The 25,699-nt window shown below is 47.1% G+C and overlaps 1 protein-coding gene across 2 annotated transcripts in view; it reads left to right on the top strand.

Moving 5' to 3' along the window:
- The window catches only part of pkd1a (polycystic kidney disease 1a), a 209,346-nt gene extending 189,671 nt beyond the window's left edge, over window positions 1-19,675 (top strand). Inside the window, exons 31-56 of one of the 2 annotated variants that reach the window (XM_078950833.1) lie at window positions 457-780; window positions 857-945; window positions 1,245-1,554; window positions 1,853-2,024; window positions 3,341-3,605; window positions 5,078-5,273; window positions 5,343-5,513; window positions 5,601-5,744; window positions 5,841-6,051; window positions 6,141-6,258; window positions 6,339-6,449; window positions 6,522-6,571; window positions 10,227-10,429; window positions 10,503-10,581; window positions 10,657-10,772; window positions 10,896-11,098; window positions 12,396-12,590; window positions 12,663-12,802; window positions 12,878-13,008; window positions 13,203-13,305; window positions 13,387-13,512; window positions 13,598-13,769; window positions 13,840-14,130; window positions 16,351-16,485; window positions 17,248-17,571; window positions 17,644-19,675. In XM_078950833.1, coding sequence (XP_078806959.1) covers window positions 457-780; window positions 857-945; window positions 1,245-1,554; window positions 1,853-2,024; window positions 3,341-3,605; window positions 5,078-5,273; window positions 5,343-5,513; window positions 5,601-5,744; window positions 5,841-6,051; window positions 6,141-6,258; window positions 6,339-6,449; window positions 6,522-6,571; window positions 10,227-10,429; window positions 10,503-10,581; window positions 10,657-10,772; window positions 10,896-11,098; window positions 12,396-12,590; window positions 12,663-12,802; window positions 12,878-13,008; window positions 13,203-13,305; window positions 13,387-13,512; window positions 13,598-13,769; window positions 13,840-14,130; window positions 16,351-16,485; window positions 17,248-17,571; window positions 17,644-18,612 — 5,348 coding nt within the window. In that variant the 3' untranslated portion in view covers window positions 18,613-19,675. 2 annotated transcript variants of the gene reach the window in all.
- The last annotated feature ends 6,024 nt before the right edge of the window (window positions 19,676-25,699 follow it).

Genomic DNA, 25,699 nt, shown 5'->3' with positions numbered 1-25,699 from the left:
TGATCAATTTTTATCATCAAACCGGAAAAGGGTTGTACGTGAGGAAGTGGAGGAGAAAGCAGGTTGCTGCTGTGCATATGAACATGCCTACTGAAGTAATGTGACGGTCATTCACGCTCCTAATGTGCTTTTTCTTGTATTCACATTTTTTATTGATTTTCAACAAAATGGTCCCAATCCGTCTGGGAATAACATGCCTTTTTAATGATTTTGACATCTGAGAAAAGTTCATTTTAGAGACATCGTCCTCCACAAAGCCCCCCTCCAAACAAAACACGGTCTTATGCTATCATGCTGGGCTTAACTTCTTCTTCCCTAACCCTAAATCAAAATGAATTTAACTTCAGGTAAAAAATATTTTAGACTTTCAAACTTTTTCTATGAAGACTCCAAAGATCTTCTTAACTCCTTGGAAGAAAGGGAAGAATCTTATTTTCTGACACTTTCTCCTTCCAGGGGATCTGATTCATCAGGTTAGCCAGTCAGCCTCCCAGTCTACCTTCCATTCTGTGTACGTGGACTCGCCCCCGCCCTCCTCTGCCTTCTCCACTGATGAAGAGCTGGTGAACATGTTGGACTCCTCCCCTGCTTTCCTGGAGCCCCACCCCCTGCATGTGGCAGCAAAGGCCTTCAGCCTGTCCTCTGTCCTCATGCTGATCCTCATGCACGCCCGCGTGCTCAACGAGGAACCCCTGATCCTCAGAGGGGCGGAGATCGCAGCTACAGGAAAACTTGCAGACCTTCAGAGTCTGCTCTGTTACCACGGCAACAACAGTCCAGGTTGGTTCATTAGTCTGATTCTGATGGACGACCGTTGCGTTCTGGCTGATGTGTTTTACCTCACATTGTTTTCCAGAGTGTCAACGCTTTTCCATCCCCAGAGCTTTCAACAGGAGTCTGGGGAAAGCAGCAGCAGGGAGCAGCATCATGCAGCTCCTCTTCCAGGTGAGCTTCTCCTCTTCTAAGAGCTGTACTGAGAACAAACAGCTTTCTCACAAGACCATCTCTGCTCATGCCAGCTTTAAACACAGCGGAAACATTCAGAACCGGCAGGATTCTGCAGGTCCTGCAGTATTGTCGCATTCGACATTTTTAGCTGATTCTTTCGATGCTTTAGCTGATGAGGCAGGAGCTTCCCTGGATGAACCCTGACACTTTCTGACAGAACTACGACATTCTCACCAACAACATTAACCTCCAGGTCTGGGGGGGCTTCTTATGGTCTTTTCTCCTTCCTCCCCCAGGTGGATTCCAACCCCTTTCCCTTCAACTACGTCCCCAACTACGCTGTCTCCACTGAGGTGGCCTCCATGGAGTTTCGCACAGAAAACGGCACCCAAATCCCGATCTCCGGACTGGATGACAGTCTGGCCATCACTGTTGCCATCAACAACAGCAGCAGCACCGAGAGCGGCGCTGATGGCTCGCACTCCGGGGGGGTCCCTGCAGCAGCTAACATCAGCCACTGTGACTCGGTGGTTGTCAGGGTCAGCTCTGGAAACACCAACAGACGGGCTGGGTTGTTCGTGCAGCTCAACTTCACATGTTTGCCCGGTGAGGTCAAGATTTATTAAAAAGTCTTTTGCACGTTTGAAATTTGCCACACGGACATCTTCAATTGAAATATGTAGTTCTGGATGAGATTGGTCCAGACCTGCACGGATGGAGCTGTGGTACCTTCCATCGTCTGTTCATCTCCTCACAGTTGTTGACATGTTTCTCTGAAGTTTCCTTCAAACCAAATATTCCACCGTTCCTGTGTTGGGCTTTCAGAATTTTCTGTCAGGGTAACTTATTAAGGTTTGCCTCTGAATCAAGCTGAAGATCTGACGTCCGCCTCTTTCATCTTCAGATCCAGAAGACGAGGATGGGAGGCGGATGCTTAGGGAGGAGCCATACATCAACGCTTACCTACACACCCATGAGCGCCCCAACAGGTTCAACTGCACAGAGAGTAAACGGATCACGCTCAGCATGACACGGGGCTCAGACCACAGGAAGTACACCTTCTTCCTGTCTCCAGAGTAAGAGCCCCTTCCTTCAGTCCTAAGCCTTTGGGGCATGTACTTAAAGTTTAAAATAGTAAATAAAATAAAAAAAATTCTACTTTCCGTCCCACACAGAAAATTTCACAATAAAAGCCTGGGTATTTTTAAAATAGCACTATGTTTCTAAAACTCTTTTATAGAGTATGAGATCATACATGGAGCTGATCCTGATTTTGGACACGCAGCCCCCCCTAAAGCTGCATTTACATCAAACGCGATTCGCGTGGTAGAGGCAGCCTACTTTAAAGTTAAGTCAATGATACAGATGCGATCTGAGGTCCTGCTGTGCCATTTGTGCGATGGGCACAGCGCTGCGGTCCAGCAGTAGCACGATTTTAGCGGCGCGGCCTGATTTTGGGCAGCGCAGCAAAAGTTTCAATATTTAAACTTTGCCACGGTGCGTCAATCAATCGGGGACTCAGCTTTTGGCGCGTGACATTTTCAGAGTCTTGATCAGCGGTTTTGAACATCCAATATGGTCGATCGGTCCAATAATTCTCCTCCTGAACTTCCATCCTTCCACACCCAAGTTGGGGACACCCAAAACGTCAAAACGTAGGTCTGTATATGTAAAGTTGGGAGTGAGAATGTGTTGGTTGCAAAGACAACAAAAGCTGCACCATTTAAAATTGAGGTTCAGATCCAGGCCACGGTACGCTAGTTAGTGACCCCTTCCCTAAACAACCTGTCGCAGGGCAAATGGAGCTGGAGCGATTACGCTCACTACAGCAGACAGAGAACCGCTGCAGGTTGGGGAGCCAGCGTGCTCGGCCTCCTGAACTTTATGATATTTCTCTTATTTTTATCGAGACAGTAATAAAAAAGGTCCCCTGATTTTACTCTAGTTCTTTGGTTTTTATTATTATCTTGGGTTATTGCGGGACAGTGAGCTTTCAAACTTGGTCAGAGATAGGCGGAAAGACCGGGAAAGCGGCCGTCTTTCAGACACAGCAGGGGAGAAGATCACTGTACTGGGAGAATCTCTGAATGATCTCATGAACCCAAACGTGGACCCCGATCATTACTGAAGTTTTTGGAGAACTCCTTAAAATAAATAAACCTGGTTTTTCAACATCATATATGTATTGTAATTGAAATATACACACAGACACCGCTCCCTGTAGCGATCAGCCTGAAATATTAGCTGGTGGCGTCAATCTTATGAACATATTTTTGGACAGGCAGCGGGCAGGGAAATCGTCGTGTGGCAAAAGATGTGCAGCTAACGTGAATTTGTCACGTGAATCACAGTTGGTGTGAATGCAGCTTAATACTCTGGTGCGCCCCAACAGGTCCTACGACACCACGCTTGACTACTTCATCAATGTCAGCACGCCCTGCCACCCAGACTCTGCCCCCGCCGGCGTGCATCTGGAGGTGGGGGTGTTCACCGCCCTGTGTCAGTACTTCAGCGAGAGTGAGCAGCAGTGGCGCACGGACGGCATGGTGCCGCTGGCAGAGACCAACTCCAGCCGGGCTGTGTGCCGCACCCGCCACCTCACTTCCTTTGCTGCGGGGCTCTTTGTCTCGAGCAACGCCGTGAGCTTCAGGGCGCCGGTCAGTTCCACATGAACATAAACCCACCTCGGCTGCTCCCTTTATGTGTCTCCTCCTAACCCTCTCCTCTGCATCTTCCTCACTCACACCAACCACCCTCATGTCCTCCTCCTCTACATCCATGAACCTCCTCTGATCTTCTCTAGGACAGACATCTGCAAGCTTTCACACTTAAAGAGCCATTTGGGTCAATTTCTTACTGAGTACAACACAATAGGCACCAGAAAATCTAATTTCACCCTTAAGAATATACAACTCTGATTTGTATTTTTGTTATGTAAAATATAAAAATAAATCAACTTTTTTTTTGGCATAACTAAAACCTAATTTATAAAAAGTTAATGGCCTTTTTTCAGAGTAATTAACTAATAAATAAATAAGCTCAGTCAATGTTTAAAGGGTCAGCAGGTCATTTCCTTCTCCCCCAGCCAACCATCGTCATACCCATGGGCAAGGCACTTCCCCCTCCCTGCCTCCAATGTGGCTTCACTAGTGTGTGTGAATGCGTATGAATGTCCAGGCGATGGTCAGAGGGGCGGTAGGCGCGTATTGGCAGCCACGCCTCTGTCAGTCTGCCCCAGGGCAGCTATGGCTGCATCAGTAAATATGACCAGGTATGAATGAGGAGTGAATGAATTGACATACATTGTAAGTGCTTTAAGCGTCTGGAAAAGTGCACGAAAATCCAGTCCATTATTATTTATTAATGAGCGGTGATTTAAAAAAACAGTTAAATAAATCAGTTCATAAATCTAACTAAATCAGAGCAAATTGAGTGACCCTTGCTGTAGTTTTTCACCTTAAGGCACACTTAAATTCGATGAATTTGTACAAAAACTATATAAAATCCGACACTTCTACCGGTGTGCCTTAAATATGAATTCTGGTTGTTTCCTGTCGATCTTAAGCTGATTTTCTGTGATACACAGCGCTAAAGAATCTGCCAAAATGTTTAGGATTATTGGAGTATTACGGCTACCATAGACAGGAACCTCACAGAGTGATACTGTCCTTCAACTGCTTGTGAACGAGTTGAATCAAGTTTGAGTTGATTTGTTTTACATTTTCACTTGACTACTTACTTACTTTTAACTCAACAATAATCTCCTAAAATTAAAAATGTTCTATTTTCCGTTAATCAGAGAGCCACAATGAAGGGGTTAAAGGGCCACATGAGGTTCTGGAGCCTCAGGTTGCAGACCCCTTATCTAGGACTCTTTCCTGGTATCTCCAACCACAGCATCCTTTTACCAACATCCTAACTGTTCCTCCTCGTCTAAGCATCTCTATCTGCTTCTCTGCGTTTTCCTCCAAAACATCTACCATGATCTGATCCTCTGATGTACTCAGTCCTGATCCTATCCCTCCTGGTCCCTCCCAAAGAGAACCTCCACATTTTCAGCTTTACCTCCTGTCTGCATCAGCTTCAACGTGCTCCTCCTTCAACTGCTGAGCTTTTCCTTCCTCCTCAGGAGAGTCCCGGAGGGGGCAGCCTCTTTGTGCTGTTGCCCTGCCTGCTGGGTTTGCTGAGCTATGTGGTGGCTGCCGCCATCTTACGCAAACTGGACCAGCTGGAGCTACGGCGTGCCGCCGTGGTTCCTCTCTGCGGACAGGATGGACTCTTCAAGTATGAGATCCAGGTTAAGACCGGCTGGGGCCCCGGAGCAGGTAAGGGGGGGGGGGAGTGTAACATTTCACAAATGAAGAGTTCATGAACATTAGTGTCTTTGCTCCCAGGAACCACAGCTCATGTGGGCATCAGTCTCTACGGCAGGGGGGGGCGCAGCGGGCACCGCCACCTGGACAGCAAAGGAGCATTTGCTCGGAACGCGCTGGACATCTTCCACATCGCCACGGACAGCAGCCTGGGCAATGTGTGGAAGATCCGGGTGTGGCATGACAACAAAGGTACCCCCACCCCCTCCACACAGAGCTCCACTTTAAACGAGTCAAAGGATTTTGAGACTCCCTCCTCTGCTGCCCCCCTCCCTCCAGGTCTGTCTCCAGCGTGGATGCTGCAGTACGTCCTGGTGAAAGACCTGCAGACAGGAAGCAGCTTCTTCTTCCTGGTGGAGGAGTGGCTGTCTGTGGATAATGAGCGGACAGGTGGACGGGTGGAGATGGAGGTGGAGGCCTCAGGTGGGTTGGGGGTTCCTTGTGTTGTGTGTTTTCTTGTTTTAAACTCACCAAAGCAGGCCTCTCTGACTCCATCCCTACCCCCCTGCGTTTATCTAGAAGAGGCGGTGCTCCGGCAGCTGCCCCGCCTCCTGCGCTGTGAGCTGCAGAGGGCGCTGTGCGAGAGTCACCTGTGGCTGTCACTGTGGGCGAGGCCCCCCCGCAGCCCCTTCACGCGCCTGCAGAGGGCCACCTGCTGCGCGCTGCTGCTGCAGCTGCTGCTGTTGGCCAACGCTCTGTGGTACGGCGCCGTGTTGGACCTGCGCTTCAGGTACAGGAATGACCCCACCGCACACACACCACCACCTTTTTGTCAGCCTGTGTGCAGATTCTGACAAAAAGCACCCCCTCCCCCTGCAGCAGGGCGGTGTCCAGGCTCTCTCCCTTGGATGGGGCAACAGTGGGCGTGGTGACCTGCCTGGTGGTGTACCCCCTGTACCTGCTGGTGATGGGGGTGTTCAGGATGAGCCGCAGTGAGGTACTGAGCGTCCCCGCAGAGCTGCTTCTGCAGCCACCCACACCCACACTAAGGCTTCTTCTTTTATGGGGGGTCATCAGTGTGTGACGGTGGAGCACGTGCCTCCCCAGGGGGATCAGGAATCCGTGGAAATTGATGACTTTCTGGATAACTCCATGGCAGGAAGCTCGTTCCTCTTCTTCAATGGCGAGGTAGACCCTGAAAAAAACACAGATCCTTAAAAATGGGTTTTGTACAGATGAGCCACTCTGTCTGTTTTTCAGAGCAACTCAGAGGAAACCAACGTGGATTTAGGAACCCCCTCCCTAAAAAGGTAAACCTGGCTGTCCTGACGCGGGGGGGACAGTTCCGAAGCACAGGGGGCGCAGAGGCATGCGAGTTTTAAGAAAAGAAAAAAAAAACAGAATCCATACACACTCACATACACAACACTAACACAAATGGACAGGCACAACACATCCAACACATACACACTCACATACACGACACTAACACAAATGGACGGGCACAACACATCCAACACACTCACATACACAACACTAATACAAATGGATGGACACAACACATCCAACACACACACACTCACATACACAACACTAACACAAATGGACAGGCACAACACATCCGACATACACACACTCACATACACAACACTAACACAAATGGACAGGCACAACACATCCAACATACACACACTCACATACACAACACTAACACAAATGTATGGACACAACACATCCAACACATACACAACACTAATACAAATGGATGGACACAACACATCCAACACATACACACTCACATACACAACACTAACACAAATGGATGGACACAGACACATCCAACACACACACACTCACATACACAACACTAACACAAATGGATGGACACAACACATCCAACACATACACAACACTAACACAAATGGATGGACACAACACATCCAACACATACACACTCACATACACAACACTAACACAAATGGATGGACACAGACACATCCAACACACACACACTCACATACACAACACTAACACAAATGGATGGACACAACACATCCAACACATACACACTCACATACACAACACTAACACAAATGGATGGACACAGACACATCCAACACACACACACTCACATACACAACACTAACACAAATGGATGGACACAGACACATCCAACACACACACACTCACATACACAACACTAACACAAATGGACGGGCACAACACATCCAACACACTCACATACACAACACTAATACAAATGGATGGACACAGACACATCCAACACACACACACTCACATACACAACACTAACACAAATGGATGGACACAGACACATCCAACACACACACACTCACATACACAACACTAACACAAATGGATGGACACAACACATCCAACACACACACACTCACATACACAACACTAACACAAATGGATGGACACAACACATCCAACACATACACACTCACATACACGACACTAACACAAATGGATGGACACAGACACATCCAACACACACACACTCACATACACAACACTAACACAAATGGATGGACACAACACATCCAACACACACACACTCACATACACAACACTAACACAAATGGATGGACACAGACACATCCAACACACACACACTCACATACACAACACTAACACAAATGGACGGGCACAACACATCCAACACACTCACATACACAACACTAATACAAATGGATGGACACAACACATCCAACACACACACACTCACATACACGACACTAACACAAATGGATGGACACAGACACATCCAACACACACACACTCACATACACAACACTAACACAAATGGATGGACACAACACATCCAACACACTCACATACACAACACTAATACAAATGGATGGACACAACACATCCAACACACACACACTCACATACACGACACTAACACAAATGGATGGACACAGACACATCCAACACACACACACTCACATACACAACACTAACACAAATGGAGGGACAAAACACATCCAACACATACACACACACATACACAACGCTAGCACAAATGGAGGGACACAGACACATCCAACACACACACACACAACACTAACACAAATGGAGGGACACAGACACATCCAACACACTCACATACACGACACTAACACAAATGGATGGACACAGACACATCCAACACTCACACATGCACAGTAACACACTTGCACACTCACACAAATAACGCTAACACATACACAAAAACACAGCACAGACACAAATACATACACAAACACACGCATACACACTACGACATACTTACACACACAAACACTACACTAGCACATATGCACACACAGAAAACATCCAATACTAACAGATAAACGATAAAACAGACAAACAGAACACTAACACAAATGCGCACACACACACAAATCAAACATTGAAAGATACACAAGAACACAGACTAACACAACACTAAAACTAGCGCAATTGCACACACACACTGACAGATCAACAAATACACACAAACAGACAACGTTAACTCGGAAACACAACATCAACACAACATCAACACTTACACATAGAACACTAACCTATATACAAAGACAAAGGCTACGTTCACACTGCAGGCTGAAACGACCCAATTCCGAATTTTTTGCCCCTAAGCGGCCCAATTCCGATCTTTTCATGACAGTCTGAATGACACAGATCCGATCTTTTCAATTGCGACCCAGGCCCCGTGGGTTTGCCGTCCTGATTCCGAATTGTAGCCGTTCTTTTCAATTGCGACCGCCGTCTGACAGGCCAGGCGACTTGATTCCGAACTGTACGTCATCGACACGCAACAAACGTCATCATTTTGCGTTGAAGTAGGCGGGAACGAGAACGTAAACATCAACCATGGTGGACGATGCTGCTGAGACCAGTCAGTGGAAGGGAAGGGAGGTCACTGATTGGATTAATATTTGGGGTAATCGGTCTTTTTAGGCCAAACTCCAGGGCTCTGATCGCAACTGGGCGGTTTTTGAAAAAATTTCCAGATAAATGGCAGAGCGTGGTGTAGAACCTTTCCCGCGATGACTTTTTTTTCTTTCTCCCCTTCCGACCGTGCTCAGAAGCGCAGGGGACCCAAGGCGATCCTCCTCCTCCCTGTTCTGATCCTTAGATTCTCCAGAACGGGTTAATAAAGAGTCCATAGCATTTATTCTGGGGGAAACCTTCTTTTATTACCGTCAACTTTCCTCCGTAACACACAACATGAATGCGCGCACACACTGCCCCCCCCCCCCCCCCCCCCCTATTCTCTATCGCGGCACGCGCTTGCATACACACACACGGGGCGCGCGGGCCCAACACATACACATTTCCTTTACACAACAGTGGGTACAGACGATCCCGACTCCAATGCCTTCTTAAAATGAGAAGATTGTAATTGTGCTGCTCCTTCGTGAAAATAAATTTAATATTACAAAAAGAGCTCCGCTTTTGACAACACTGTTGTTGACATCCATTGTTAACGTTTGCTCCTCAAACAGCAAGTGAAGTCGTTCACCGTTGAGTATTCTTCTGGCTTCTGCGCATGCGGGTCTCGTTTGGGTCGTGTCACGGTCACACTGGAGATCACAAAAGTTCGGATTTACTTGGAAATGTGAACGGTCTAGCAAACAAATCAGATTTTTTCAAAAAATCCGAATTGAGCATTAAGCCCTGCAGTGTGAACGTAGCCAAAGACACAACACTAAAGCAACACACTTACGTAAACAGCCGCACAAACACAACACTAAGCCTATTCCATACACTCCCATATACAAACACACACGCACATACGTGGGAACTTTAGAAAACTAATGTGTACCATCAATACAAATCAATATCTTATTTTTGAAAATATCGGTACAAATAAAAATACCAACCCCCCCCACCCCCAGATAATTATGGGTGGGGGGTTCCTGTCAAATCTTTCGTACTCTGGTTATTTTTCAGCGTGGACAGCTGGGACGCACCGGAGGACGAGGACTGGCCGGAGCTGCAGAGCAACACATCTGTCGTAGGAGGGGCGGGGCAATGGGGGGCAGGGATGCCCAGGCTGAAGAGGGCTCAGGGGAGCAGACACCTGGGAGTTGACATGACCTTCAGCCCTCAGGGGGGGGCCATTGCGCAGCACAACAAGCAGTTTACCTCATCCGGTAATCTGAGATCAGAAATTGGAGATTGGATTACAAAGGTTGGATATTCTGACGGTGACAGTCTTTGCTGCAGATGAGGATCTGATCAAGCACATCCTGGCAGACGGGCAGAACTTCTTCCCTCAGGAGGATGAGAGCGAGATGGCCGATCTGTAAGTTGCTCCTCATGTGACAGAACTAAACCCCTGAAGCTGGATCTGAAGACCACCAGTGTGTTTGTTCCCCAGGTCAAGTATTTTTGGAGATAAGACTGAAGTGATCCTCCTCCAAAAGCTGAGTGACCCTTTGCCCAGGGAAGCTTTCAGACGGGACCCCCCCAAGACTGCCTTCACTTCAAATACAGGTGCTGAAGAAACATCCCATCCACAGATGATCATAAAAAGGATCTTCTTAGGCATCAAACATGTGAATCTGAGGTTTTCAAACAGCCCCCCTCCTTCACTAACTCATGACTTGTGTTCTTCAGTTGTGACGGACGTCTGTCGCCCCCGTCGTTTCCCCCCCTGGTGCGGACGTGTTGCCATGTGGGGCAGCTGGGCAGCGATCGCTGTGGCCAACGCCATCTCGATGTGGGTGGGGCAAGGCTTCAGCCACAAGGTGGCCACCATGTGGATCCTCTCCTGCCTTGCCAGCGTGCTGTGTTCCTTCCTGCTGCTGGAGCCGCTGAAGGTGAGAGGCGATGAAGGTCCAACCGGACTCACCGCTGTAGAACCAAAGATTCAGATGCAGAACGGCTCCCTCCACACTGAGACTGACAGACCTGCTGGTGGGGAGGCGGGGTTGACTGAACCCGCAGATCTTTTGCCTTTTGGTTCTGTTAAACCAAGTGGAAAACATTTGGCCACTGTTAGGTCAAAACTCGCACACACACACGAAAACAAACAAAAAAAGCGTATGTATAAATTAAAATTGCTGAAGAAAAATGAATTGGAGTGGAATTGAAAAGTTGGAGGGTGAGTTATAAAATCTGAGAAAGAGGTATTTAAGAAGAAAAATATGATTACAAAAGTGGGTCAATTACAACAGGTGAGAACAATAAAGCCTGCGTCAGTGCGCCTGTGCGCCGGCGGGCACGTTGATTCGGGTGTCGCACAAAAGCCTTGAGGGTTGCGCAAAAGCAGTGAACACTGATCTGACAGGCGAGCTAAATGAAACAGATGTTTGGGCCAACAATCAGATGAAAGAAAAAAATCCCTGCCGAGGCATCTAAAAAGGTAGAGAGGCAGCCGGTAAGATGCAAAAGTAAAGGGGGTTGATCAGCTGTTTATTGCATTAATGTGGGCGCTTTAGACTTAAATTGTTTTAAATGTTTTTCCTATTTCTGATTAGTGGTTAATTGATCATGGTGCATTGCTGTTGTGTGAAATTTGATCATTTGTTATTGAAATTTGATATTTTATTTGAAATTAAGTGATAGTTATTTGTAATTTAATTGTAAAACAGAATACGTTTTCATAAGAATTATTTCTATACAGGTTTTTTCCCCTTGCCTGATTGGTTCAACTTAACACTCATTAACTCACTGGAAAAAGTTCTCTGTCTAAAACCAAACGCAAATAAAGGAAACAGACAAGTTCATGGAGTTTTGAGTCGTGAGTGGAGTCCTGCTGGTGTTTTCTCCATTTGATGCAAAATAACTTGACAGCCACAGAGAGGGAAAGGAAGAGAAAAATAAGGAAACATGCATCCACTCGTCTTCCAAGCCGTTTTGTTCCTTTCGGGGTCATGGGGCTGCCAGAGTCTAACTGCAAAGGCAGGGGACGTCCTTAAGTGGCAGCTTAAATGGCCTCCAGACCCCCCCCCCCCACACACACACATACACACACACACACAAGACAACGTGGGGATTAATGGAATAATTACTGTCTTTCCTAAACTCAAATTTCTCTTAACGGTTGGGTGTGTCTTGTCCTCCATTGCATTTTGGGTTTTTGTGGGCAATTATGCCCTTCTCTCTGTCTCATAGGCGTTTTGCGAGGCCGTGTACTTCACTGTGTGTGTGCGGCGGCTGCGCCCGGAGGACCAGGACGTGTTGGTGGAGTTCCCCCAAGTGGAGCGAGTCGTCCAGCGGGTCACCAGGGTCAGACCACCTCAGGGCTTCGCTCTGTCTCAGGCTCGGAACCAAGCGCGCAAGATCCACATGCTGCACAGCATGCTGAAGGTCAGGGGGTACTGAGGCTGCTGGTGACCTCTGTTCTGGTGGGTTCTAATGACTGCTGTGGCTCTCTTTCAGAACTTCCTGTTTTACATGTTTTTCCTGATGGTGGTTCTGCTACTCAACTACTCTGATTTGGAGACAGCCGCTCACAGTTTGAGACTGCGGACGCAGCTCCAGAGAGCCTTCCAAAGCCCAGAGCGTGGCGCCGTCGGCAGGTATTCCCCCTCGCAGTGCTGCTGCAGAAGACTTGAAAAAATGTTTGCCGTTGACACGCCTCTCTGTGCTCACAGTCGGGACGAGGTTCTGCCGTGGATCAGCAGCACTTTGCTGCAGCGACTTCTCCGAGATTCATTGCTGCTCAGAGACACGGGAAGTGTCTTAGTTGGTGCGCCGAGGCTCCAACAAATCCAAGACACTCAGGGTGAGCTACCTTTTTACTGCCCCACCAGCACCACCTCCTACGTCAAGGTCAGATGGGCCAGGGTCTGTGAGGGCTACAAAGCCTCCTCTCCTTCAAAGATACAGATTGTCATGTTCTTCCATTTATACAACAGTTTCTACTGGAACTGCTGATGTTTCCTGTCATTATAACCAATGGGAACTTCCTCTTTGCAGCTGCTCTCAGTTGGGGAGGAGAACCCTCTGTGTGGACCAGGAACTGGTTTCCCAAAAGATTTTCAGAGAGCAGGCCAGAGTTTGCTGGTTTGGAAGCAGATGGGTAAGCATCAGAAGAAGCTGGAGCATCTCCCATATCAGTTTAACATCAGCTCTCATGTCTTTTTGTCATATCCTTTCTCAGGGAGACACCAGTGGGTCTAACAGGGATGTATGACAGTGGAAATGAGGTTCTGCTCCTCAACAGAAGCCTGCAGGAGGCCTGCTCTTCCTTACAGCAGCTGCAGCAGTGGCGCTGGATCAACCACAGGTGCTGCAGAACCGGCCTGGTTCCGGGTTCCCAGGTAAAACTATTCCTGCAAACAGAATAGGTAATGATGTCATGTGTTTTGCAGAACCCATGCTGTGATCCTGGAGTTCTCCCTCTACAATATTAACACCAACTTGCTGGCTATCTTCACCTTCCTGTTCGAGTTCCCGGTTTCGGATCGTGCTCAGAACAGCCTCCAGTTGGACGTTGTGTCCCTCTGGCCAATCAAAGGGCTGGACATGCAACTGCTCCTTACGGTAAGCAGGACAACTGCCCTGAGGCGCCAGCAACGACTCCAACAGCCCCTGATCATTTGTGTTCTTCCAGATCGTCCTCCTTGGCTTGGTTGTGTACTTCCTGGTTAGGGGAGTCCTGGGCGTCCTCAGAGAAGGACACAGGTACCTGCTGTCGGCATGGAGGCTCCTGGGATTGTGCAAACTGTCCGTGGCCGTGTGTGTTTGCGGGCTGCACTTGAGCCGCTGCGTCACAGCCGGCCAGCAGTGGGAGCTCTTCCTGAAGCAGCCCCAGATCAGCTTCACAGACTTCCACCCCCTCGCCCAGAAGAGCCAGCTGTTTACTGTCATGGCCGCCATGCTGCTGTTCGTCTTGGTGTTGAAGGTGGGATGGCCCACACTCACTTTGTTGCCTTCTGTGAAAACCTTCCATGTAATCTTTTGGTCATTTCTACTGTCTGAAGATAATCTGGGATCAGTGACGTGCGGTCAGATGAGACAAGTGAGGCTCGGCTTCACCTGTCATCATGATAACATAGAAAAACGCACATTAAGTAAATTATTATTGTCCACTGATCCGTGTTAAAGATACATTTTCAGTTGACTCAACAGATTTTCCACAGTTTCTGAGGTTAAAATCGCAGAATTTGAGTGTTGCGCGATCACAGACGGAGCGGAAACTACGGGTGTGGCTTCGGAGAGCGCTTCGCCTCATGTCTGACTGCGGGGCTCAATTTAAACAGTGACGTGACGTCAGAACGCTGACTGTAAGGGAAGAAAAGGCTGCTGGTGAGGCGAGCCTTGCCAGCTGGGGGCAGATGTGAGCTGACAGCTGCTTTGCAGTAGAAACAGAACAGACTTCCCCCTTGTGCTATCCTAGAAACTTTAACATTGGGAGTGGGGTCATCTAGACCCACTAGACAGTGCGCTGAACCTTTTTTCTTCAATGATTTGTGATCTTCACTGGTGTCCATGGATTACATGAAATCCTCTCCACCTTCATCCACCTTTGTCATGGTAGGGATAACACGTCAATGGTCATCTTGACCCTTGACCCCCCCAAGGGCTAAGGACGTCTTTCTCCATTGAGAGGGAGAAACTCATTAAACTAAAGGGAACATAAGGAAAATAAAAGAGTAAGGCCAAACATGGTTTCCAATTTTTGTTTATTTTAAAAAACATGGGAGAAAGTGGAAAAAATGAAAGTATTTGAAAACTACAGTTTAGGCCTAAAAGAGTTATTTTTATGATCATTTTCACAGACAATATTTCATAAAACTGATTAAAGCACCAGAATTTGAAGTTGGAAAAATACCAGAAATAGTTACTGAGGGTCAAAATTAAATGTGTGCTGAACACATCTGTACTTTTGATTTGATTTGATTTGAAATGGTTTATTTCAAGCAATCAAATAGAAATAATACGCAAAAACAATACAATCATCAGTTATACATTCATACAATAACTAATCAAACATAGGATAATTAGACATAATAATAAATATTGCTTGAAAGGGAGTGGAAGGAAGCAAATTTATATAATCCCACCCCGTTTTACCGTTACCATTTTATTACATGATTTATCATTATCAGGTTCCTAGCTTTTATCAGACAGGAATAAGAATCTTGAAGTATCAATAAAGCACATGACAAAGATGAATTACTTAAATTATTTTTTTTTAAAATAACTTTTAGAAATCAACATGGCAATGAAGAATCCAAAATATATGCAAATAATGTTACTTATAAAAGTCATTGATATGATTAAAAAATAATACTATATCAGTAAAATAGACATAACACTGTTTCAGAAAATTTTCATAGCAAATTTTGATCAAGTATCAAAAGTTAGAAATATGTGCAAAATTATGTTGCATTAAGAAAAATCATAAATCAACTTCTCAATTTTTTGGAGCTAGTGAAGTAGTGAAGTGAAGTGAAGTAGTGAAGTAGAAGTCAATCAATTTAACCATTTTTAATAATTGATTAATCATTTTTTTATTATTTTGTTTTTAAATTATTTTTTTATAATAAAGTAATGTTGTAAGGGAAAATAAAAAGGGTCCATAATATGTCGAATGACCAAGGTTGGTATTTCTTCTTCTGCTGATTAACAGCCGTTCTTCTGGGTTTAAACAGAGTTTCTAGTTTTCTTCCATGTTATGTCTGCAGACATTAGATTAAGGTCCATTTCCTTCTTCAGCTGATATCAGCGACTTTAATTTGTTTACAGTATATATGAATAATTTATACACGAGAAGAGTGTTCTATCTATGTCTGTAAAAGAAATATTCTCTGTAGGACAAATATGTTCTTGTGTGTATTTTATATGCTGTTACCTGCTGTTGGATGGATGCAGGTTCACTAAACAGGACAGACGGGTTTGAGACACAAGAAATCTTTAAAAAACTGTAACATTTTAATAAAAAAAGCAGTAAATAAATGAAATAAAACAGAAATATGTTAAACTAAAACATGAAAAACTATAGAAACATGAAATTCACATTATAAAAACTGTATCAAAAACTGTAACATTGAAAATAGAGACGTGGTGTTGGGACATCTTCTAGACAGGCAGAAGTTAATGTGTCCCCCCCCTCTATCAGGCATCCCATCAGCTGCGCTTCCTCAGAGAGTGGGCGGTGTTCGGCCGGGCTTTGCGCCACTCTGCCTTGGAGCTGCTGGCCATCTCCTCACTGCTGATGATGATGCTGCTGGCGTTTGCACACGTCGGACTCCTGGTGAGTGTCTGCATCTTTTATGAGCAAAAAACAACACAATTACCCGCCTTTCACTGTTGGCTGCCTGTTATGATTTAGAGGCCCGGCAGCCGAATTACCCCGAATTTACTCTGGTCTGTCTGCGGTGCGTCTCCTTTGCATTGTGTGAGGAGTCCGTCTCACGACCGCCAGTTCATCTAAATTGTTCCATCTCCAATCTGTCCCCCCTTCCCCCTAAATCCCGGAAGAGTGGTTTGTCCTGTCACCTCCGTGTTGAGTAGTTCATCCCGTTCTCTTCACTCATCCAACACTTAAACGATCAAACCTCATGCCCTGTCCTAACTGAGCACCTGTAAATGACAAATTTTCTGTCATAAATTATGAACCTTAACAATCAAACTTTAATCATTTGTAGTCGCTTCTATCCGCGCTATTCACATTCGCGTCAACGTCATACGCATCAAGTAAAGATGTCACTGGGGGGGGGGGGGGGGGGGGGGGTTGCACCGCTGCTTGGTGGACTTTGAACATTTGATTTCAACATTATAGCCAGTCTTGTCTACAAAGCTCTAGCTCCACCCGGATGGAGAAGGGGATGTAGTGATGATGTAAGAACAGCTTTTTTCCCTTCCTGGTGGGCTGTCAGAGCTGGGGGGGGGATGCCTTCATTGTTCTTGTTGCTATGAGGAGAGAAAAGTTGCATCTGCGAGTTTATTTGCGCTGACATCTGATCATTTCTAATGAAACCAATAAAATTGAAATAAAACTTGTTCTCGAATGCAGCTCCTTCACTCCGTTCTGGACGGGTACAGCAGTTTCCTGTCCACGTGTCTGTCTCTGCTGAGGGGGGGCAAGCACATCTTGCTGTGGCAGCACCCTGAACTGTCCATGAGTGGCCCCTCCTGCACGCCGGCGCTGCTGCTCCACATGGGCTTCTGCTTGTGTCGTCTGGTGCTGCTCTGGCTGCTGGTGTCAGTTCTGCTCAGGAATTACCGGCGCGCCCGGGCTGAGCTGTTCCGGCCCGCCGCAGACCTGCAAGACCACCAGATGGTGGAGCTGTTCCTGAGGAGGCTCAAGATGTGGATGGGGCTGAGCCGGACCAAAGAGGTACGCATCCTGTTGGGGGTTCGAGGGTCACAGGTTTCTGGATAAAAGCAATTTTTCTCTTTTGCTCTTCAGTTTCGCCACAAAGTCCATTTTGAAGGATTGGAGCTGCCCCCCTCTCGCTCATCCTCCACCAGTGACTGCAAGTCTCTATGCCTGCCTCCGTTGGACAGCCCAGACTGCCCCCCCACCCCAGACAGCGTTGACGCTAGTTCCGAAGCTTCATGGCGCTCCGCCTCCTCCAGTCCCTGCAACCTAACCGAAGCCCCAGGCATTACCCACAGTCTGATGGCAGGGTTAGGGGTCGGCTCAGCGGTTGTGGGAGGGGGCACCAGCTGGAGGGAGAGGGCAGAGACTGAGGCTTCTCTAAGGAGGCTTCTCCCAACGCTGGATGCCCTATTGCAGCAGCTGGACCGAGTCACCATGGCAACAGAGGACCTGTACCACTTCGAGTGTAAGCTGGAACGAGCACATCGGAAGAGGAGGGGGGCCAGGAGGAGACAAGAGGACAATCTGTCAGGGAGGGGGCAGGCAAGGTACAGCATGACTGGGGAGGGCTGGAGAGAGGAAAAGAGAGGGGGGCAGGAAAAGAAGGGCAAAGGCAAAATGACAGGAAGAAGTGAACCTTTCAGAGAGGGAGGGGCCACTGCAGCCAACCCCAAGAAGACTCCCGCAGCCACGCCTGTTCCTTTCATAAAGACCAAACCTGCCTCTGCTCACACCCCAATCGCCAGATCTGCAGTTGCCTCCCCACCATCCAAACCAGCTGTAGATAAATCCACACATACCACCCCCCCACCACCAGGAAATTCCTCATTTTCTCACTTGCCACCTAAAACAGCGATGTCCAGTCGTGTCCCCACCCTCTCCCCAACATCCACGCCTGGACCTGCTCCAGGTGTTGAAGACTTGGACCCCCCCACAGACCGAGAGGCCGTGCCCCAGTCAAATTTATTTAATCATCCCATTCACACCAGCACCCTCCCCACACGCAAAAGGAAACGGAAAGCCCCCCACCTCAAAAACAAAGTGCACCCGACCTAGATGGAGGGGATCTGACTTGGAAGGACTTTGAAATTGGGAACTTTTGGGGGGCGGGGGGTCTTGGGACAGCTGGTCTGGCCCTAACGTTCCTTAAATCCTCCCAATTACCCAGGGGAGGGCACATGTAGACTCTGGAGGTCTCCGTTCCACAGGGTGCTGGTTACCATAGAAACAAAACCTGGAGATCCCATGATTTCTCCAGGTCTCCAGGAGACTGAGCGGCATGCGCTGATGACAGGAGCTCAGGAAGGAGCTCAACCAGAGAAACCCCTGAAGCTGCCGTTTTCTGCCTTAAAACTGAGCTGGTTCTGGCCCCACAAAGACCTCAGTGTTTGACCTAGTTCCTGGATCTGGTCTGTTCCTGCATGAAGTCCATCTGAAGCAGATTTAAGCAGCACTTTGACTCTGAGTCCAGAAAGAAGCTGAGACAATGCTATAGTTCTGCATTTTGACTTTGTGATGCTGACTCAGCGGTTCTGTTGGTGCACTTTATTTTCTGAAGGATAAGACTCTGTATCTCCACAGCTCTCGCAGACCTTAATGTTTTTACTTATGTCTGTTTGGACTTTCATTTTGTCAACATGCGCACTTCCTGTGTCCAGAAGGTAGATCTCAGGGACCCCCCCCCCCCCTCTTTTCCGCAAACCCTGAAAATAGTGGAAACCAAAGGTGGTTCCTGCAAAGGACACGTCAGATAACTTACATAAGTCCAGTACATGCCTCTTGTTTAATAGAGCAACTTTTTTTTTTGTTTTTTTGTTGAGGAAATACTAATTTTGGACCCTTTGACACCCCCCCCCCCACCAGACTCATCCTAGCTGATGTTTGTATATGTTTGCTGCTCAGATGTAGATGTTCTGCTCTTGTTGATGTGCTCTGCTCTTCAAAGCGCTCTCCGTGGTCCTGGATGATCCTCTGCTTGACAAAGTCAAATAAAGTTTGACAGCTGAACTCCGAAACGGCTAGGAAATCGTTCAGGATCTTGAGTTTCTGACTCCTTCATCAGATTTCTGATGCAGTGTCTTGAATCAGGGTTCAAAATAAAAATATGAAACCTATTAAAGATGTCTTCACAGCGTAATAATCTCCTCTTCATTCAGAGACAGAATACTCAAAAATAGTATAAGCCATGCTTCAAAATAATATTACCTGCGTAAAAGCTGGTCATCCAAAATATGCTTAACCCTTGTGTTATCCAAGGCACGTTAACGTTGGGAGTTGGGTCATCTAGACCCACTAGACAGTGCGCTAAACCTTTTTTCTTCAATGATTTCTGATCTGGTTTCTGATCTTCACTGGTGTCCACATGAAATCCTCTCCACCTTTATCCACCTTTGTCATGCTAGGGATAACACGTCAATGTAAGGATCGGGTCATCTGGACCCCATAGGATAGTACAAGGGTTAAGCAACTGGGCTTTAGAACCACTCAAACCAAAGAGTAATATTTAGAAAAATCAAACTAACATTCTGAACACAATCCCTCCAACACGCACACTTTAGAGAGTAACCAATTAATTTATGACGCATATTTTTGTTTTTACTTTTTTCTATGTGGGTTTTCAACATTTCAGTAGCGAATTTATGTATGTCCTGCTCAAATTCACGAGAAAGCAGCAGGTGAGGCAACAGTCACCTATACCCAGCGCGGTCGTGGCTAGTTTAACACCCCCCAAGCCTCCAATAACTCAAAGCCTGCATACATGCAAACACAAGAACAAAATTCATGGTTTATTTTATTTTGTTTATTTTTCTTTATTAATCATAAAAGTATATTGTATAGTTGAATTTGCAATTCAGATATAACATGGAAGTTATTTCACACTTATGTGAGAGCAGCAGAGAAGCTTAGATAAAATCCACCAATTAGCTAATTAAGAAAACATGTCCAATTACCTGCAAAGCTTCATTAGCCATGTGTCAAATGTTCCAAATTTTACTGCTCAGACAGTGAAATTGTTTTTTTTTTCTTCTAACTTGTCCTGTCCAACAGCTGGGCAGGCAGATGAGAGCTGACGGCCTCTTGTGTTGGACATATTTTACTTTAACAACAGGGGTTATTAATCTTCAGACAAACCAAAAGGTATGTCTGAATAAACCCCTTTTGTAATTGAGGCCAAACTTTATTAATTTCAATCATGTTTGAAAATCTTTGGTGTTGGCAACCCAATCTGCCACCCAGGCCAGGGCCAGCAGGACCGCCGTAAGGCCCCCAGAGCCAGAGAGCAGATAGGCACGGGGGAAAGAGAGCGCCGCCCCAGCCCAACCAGGAGAGCAGCCCCCCCGCCGCGCCGGGAGAGCCCAACGCAGGGCCCCACCCGAGAAGGGCGCCCACAGCCCCAGACGAGCAGCCCATCACCACCCAGGAGTTCTGGGCATCCCCCCGCCCCAACCCCAGGTACGAGCCAGGACCCCCCAAGGGAGACCTGCTCCGCACTCCAGGCAGCCACCCACCCGGCCCACAGTTGGTCCACGGAGGAGCAAGGCAGGGGCAAGCCGCCCCCGCCCAGGAGGGGAGCACCCTGGGGAAAAAAGGGGGACCACCAGGGGTGTTGTAAACTTGGCCCGACCAGGCTCGGCCACAGTTGGAAATTTGGCAGGGCCCAGCGCTCAGGGGCAAGGACCAGAACCCACCCCACAGGGACACAGACACCCCCGGCTAAGGTGTAATGTAAACACCCCCCCCCCCCCCCCCCACACACACACACACACACGTGGAGAGAGCACCGCCGGGCCCAGGAAACCGGCACCCAGGTGACACGGCCGCCGTTGCCAAGGGCCCCGTACCCCCCACCAGGGAAGGGGTAGGGGACAGATGGTCCTAGGTCCCACCTTCCTTGCAAAATGTGTGTGTGTCAAAGGTGGGCCGGAATGTGTGTAATATTTGTGCTGATCCTTAGTATTTCTTTTGGTGTTGGGTGGTTTTGTATGTTGTGCTGTTTTGTTTAGTTTTTACTTTTGCATGCGGTTGAATTTTATTGGATCATGGACCTGATTACACACACCTGGACCTCATTGGGCAGAACCCCTCACCACTGCATAAATGGAACTCTGAGCAGTTGCCGGAGAAGGAAGCACCTGAGGCAGACGCACGCAGCGCAGTTGAAGCGTGCCGCAAGGAATGAAGCTCCGGTTGAGAGCCAAAGGAAGGCGGACCAGCTGATCGCCTTGAAGACGTAGCGGGAGCCGTGTGAGACGGGGGCGTCGACCGTGTGGAGGAACGCCGAGGCTGACCGAGAAGTTGCGTGTGGGACCTGAAGGCCTGACGATCGGTGCATAAAGGAAAGTCTGCTCTCCCGACCGGCCTGGATGCGTGTGGCTGATGTTTGTGTAACACCCTGAAGTTTTTTTCGTTTTTTGTGTGTTCGTTTCAGCCGCACAGACGCTGTTTTTTTTTTTTCCCCTCCACGGCCGGATTCAACGGTGGACTTCGGGGGGGCGCGGCTTTGGGACTGGACTCTTTTAGCTGGGACTTTTAATCAAACTTTTATGTCTTATTTTTTTACCAATTTACAGCTGTTTTTAGACTATTTATTAAATCCCTTTTTACATTTTTAATTGTTTCTAGTCATTTTTGCACAGTATTTTATCGAGCTGATTCAATCACCAGTGTGACATGTGCATGTATGTGGGTTTGTGAGGGTGTGTGTGTTTGTGTTGGAATGTATATTTTGAGGGGGGAGGGGTGTGTGAACTAAGGGGGGTGCAGTTAAAATTGGCGGGTAGGGGACTGAGGGGGACATCTCCTGATTACTCACAGTGATGTCCCCTCACCCTCCCCACCAAGGGGCCCTAAATGTCTAAGGTGCGGTTAAAATTGGCGGGTAGGGTGCTAGGAGGACGCTTGCTGGCAGTGATGTCTAAGCACCCCCCCCCCCCCTACCAAGGGCCCTACATGTCTAAGGTGCAAATAAAACCGAAAGAGGGGGGGCCCACTCCATACAGCAACCAAGTAAACCCCCCCCCCCCCCCCCCCCCCAAGGCGCATTGCAGGCTAAACCCCCCCCACCCCCTCACCTTAAGAGGTTATATGAGGAAGGGGGTAAGTTGGGGACTGCTGGTAGACTGTCCCCCCCGGTGGTCAAACAGCTGTCCCCCCACCCCACCCCAGACCCCGCAGCCGAAGCGGATGACACCCAGAGCGACCGGGGGCCCCAAAAGGGTTGTCCCGTCCCCTCCCAGAGCCAGGGAAGGGCTGATCCCAGCCCCAGGTGTAGATGGGCAGCCCATCAAGTGCCGCTGCCCCCCCCCCCCCCCCAAGCAGGGCGCCCTGCCAACCCCCCCCAGCACAAGCAAAGGGACCAACCCCCCAAGCCAAGCCAGACCCCCCCCACCACCACCACCACCACCACGCACCCCCACACCCAAGCCCAGAGGACCACGCAGCGCCCCAGCCCGCCCCACCCAGGCACCAGACCCGACCCCCCCCCCCGACCAACGGAGCCCCCATCGCCCCCCACCGGGCACCGGAGGCCCCGACCCCCACCCCGAACCACGGCAGAAGGGCAAGGAGCAGCGACGACCAGGCCCCCCTGGAGTTAGCCATGGGAGACCAGAGAGACTGAATTCTTTCAAAGTTACTTGAACTTCCGGCTGACATTTTTTCCAAGCTGATATGATCAAGCAGCAGATTTCTGTGTTGACTTATATTTATATTTTTCTTGTTTTTCCAATTTATTAAAATAGTTTTTTTAGCAATTCAAAGAGTTATGAAAATGATAGAGCCTAATCCTCCTTCTAAATCGATGGCACTCATGTCACCAAGCACACAAAGTGACGGTGAAGCAGTGATTGAAACCTTAAGCCAGACTGATAGATCGGCACATACCTGCTGCCAGAGAGCCTGGACAGGTGTGCAGAACCACAGTGCGTGCATGTAACTGTCGGGTAGATTACTGTCACAGTGCTCGCAAATGTCTGAGTTACTGAAACCAATCTTGAACATCCTCTGTCCAGTGTAGTAAATTCTGTGTAGAGTTTTAAAATGGATTAGCTGCAGATTTGGACTTTTTGTCCGTTTAAAGGTGTTTAGACAGAGTTCTGACCAGAAGCTTTCATCTGTGCTGATGCTCAAATCTGCATCCCATTTTGTTGTTGGAAGTGAAATATTATCTAAATTACATAAAAGTTTGTATATTTTGGAGAGAGTTTTATTCATTGAGAAATTAATCATAGTGGTAACTACATCTGCTAGCTTTAAATCGTTGTCTCTGTATTTAAACTTTTTAGTAATACTTGATTTAAGTTGCTGATATTCCAAGAAGTTATTTATTCCATGTTTGTCTTGAAGTACCTGGGGAGTTATGAATTTTCTATCAATAATTATGTGCTCTAGTTGTGTTATGCCCCCTGCTTGCCAAGCTGGGAAGTGTATCATTTTTTTGTTTACAAGGATGTCTAGGTTGTTCCAGATGGGTGTCATTATGCACGTTTGAATTGACGATTTTGATATTTTGAGAAATTCCCACCAGGCTGTAAAAGTGGCGTTTATATTAATACTTTTGAAAAAACCCTGTTTAACTGTTTGGCTAATAAATATCTTCCACATAAAGCCTGTTCCAAGTCTAACCATGAGTTGGATTATTTGACCATTTTAAGATGTATTGTAATATATTTGCAAGAAAGTACTTGTGGAAGTCAGGTAATTCTAATCCTCTACAGCTTTTTGCATATTTTTGAAGTTTTTAGACTAATTCTTGCAGGTTTGTTGTTCCATAGAAAGCTTGATATGGATGAGTCTAATGTTTTGAACCATTTTAGTGGCGGTTGTGTGGGAATCATTGAGAAGAGATAACTTTAGGTAAGATTTTCATTTAACCGTGGCTACCTTGCCCATAAGGGACAGAGGCAGGTTGGTCCAGCGTGTTAGATCGTCCTGTATGTTTTTCAGTAATGGGGTGTAGTTTAGCTGCACCAGTTCTGATAGTTTGGGTGAGAAATTGATACCTTAATATTTGATATTTTCTGATTTGACTGGTATTGAGAGTCTTTGTTCCGCATTCCTGTTGAGTGGTAGTAAAAGACTTATTCCAATTAATGGAATAGTCTGATATGGAAGAGAATTCATTAATTATCATTGCTGTTTCATTTACAGAATGCAAATTCCTTAAAAACAGTAATATGTCATCTGCTTGGAGACTAATTTTATGATGGCTGTGTTTGGTTTTTATTCCTATAATGCTCTCATTCTGTCTTATTGCTGCAGCTAGAGGCTCAATAAATATAGCAAAAAGAGAAGGAGAGACTGGGCAACCCTGTCTGGTTCCTCTTCCAAGAAAAAACCTGTTGGAAGTCTGTTTATTAGTTCTAACTGATGCATTGGGGTTGTGATATAATCTTTTGATCCAATTGAAGGATTCTCCAAAACCAAACTTATGGAGGGCAGCAATAAGGAACTTCCAGTTTACTCTTGTCAAAAGCTTTTTCAGCATCCAGCGATAGTATGGTCATTTCCTGGTTTTTAATGGTGGCAAAGTCTATAATATTAACAAGTCTTCGGGGATTGTCATCCGAGTGTCTGCCTTTGATGAATCCAGTTTGGTCGAAGTGAATTATGTGTGGCAGCACGAGAAAACGGGTTGACAACGCCACCTGGGGCTGCTGAGCCCCAGGAAAAGATTTTAAAGTAAGGCAGGTGCAGGTCCTGCTCTAAACCAAGGCAGAGGATGTGGTTTTGTTTTAAAATATAATTTATTAGAATTCAGTTAAAAAAACAATGTTAAGAAACCTTTTAATAAAACAATCCTTGATAAAAGTCAGTTAAAAATGTTCTGGAGGAGCTTACCGAGGTGGCTAAAAACAGCATAAAAACAATGCAAACACCCTTTTGTGAATCACTGCACACGTGAGGGAAACCACACAGCACACTGGGACCCACCACCAGACACAGCAGTCCACCACCTCGGCCTCCCACCTCCTGAAACAAGAATAAAATTGACGATATCAATAAAAGACACACAATTAAAAGTAAAGGTTAAAAAGATGATTAGTGTTCCGGGGCGCTGGTGAGCCGCCCAACCACCGCCGATCAGCTGGTGGGAGTAGTCCACAGTCAGGTGAGATGCCACAGCAACGACGTCTCCGTGAGC

Source organism: Oryzias latipes, chromosome 1 (genome assembly GCF_053564925.1).
Source record: "Oryzias latipes strain Hd-rR chromosome 1, Olatipes_Hd-rR_3.1".
Classification (NCBI taxonomy): Eukaryota; Metazoa; Chordata; class Actinopteri; order Beloniformes; family Adrianichthyidae; genus Oryzias; species Oryzias latipes.
This window is presented reverse-complemented; position numbering and strand designations above follow the sequence as displayed.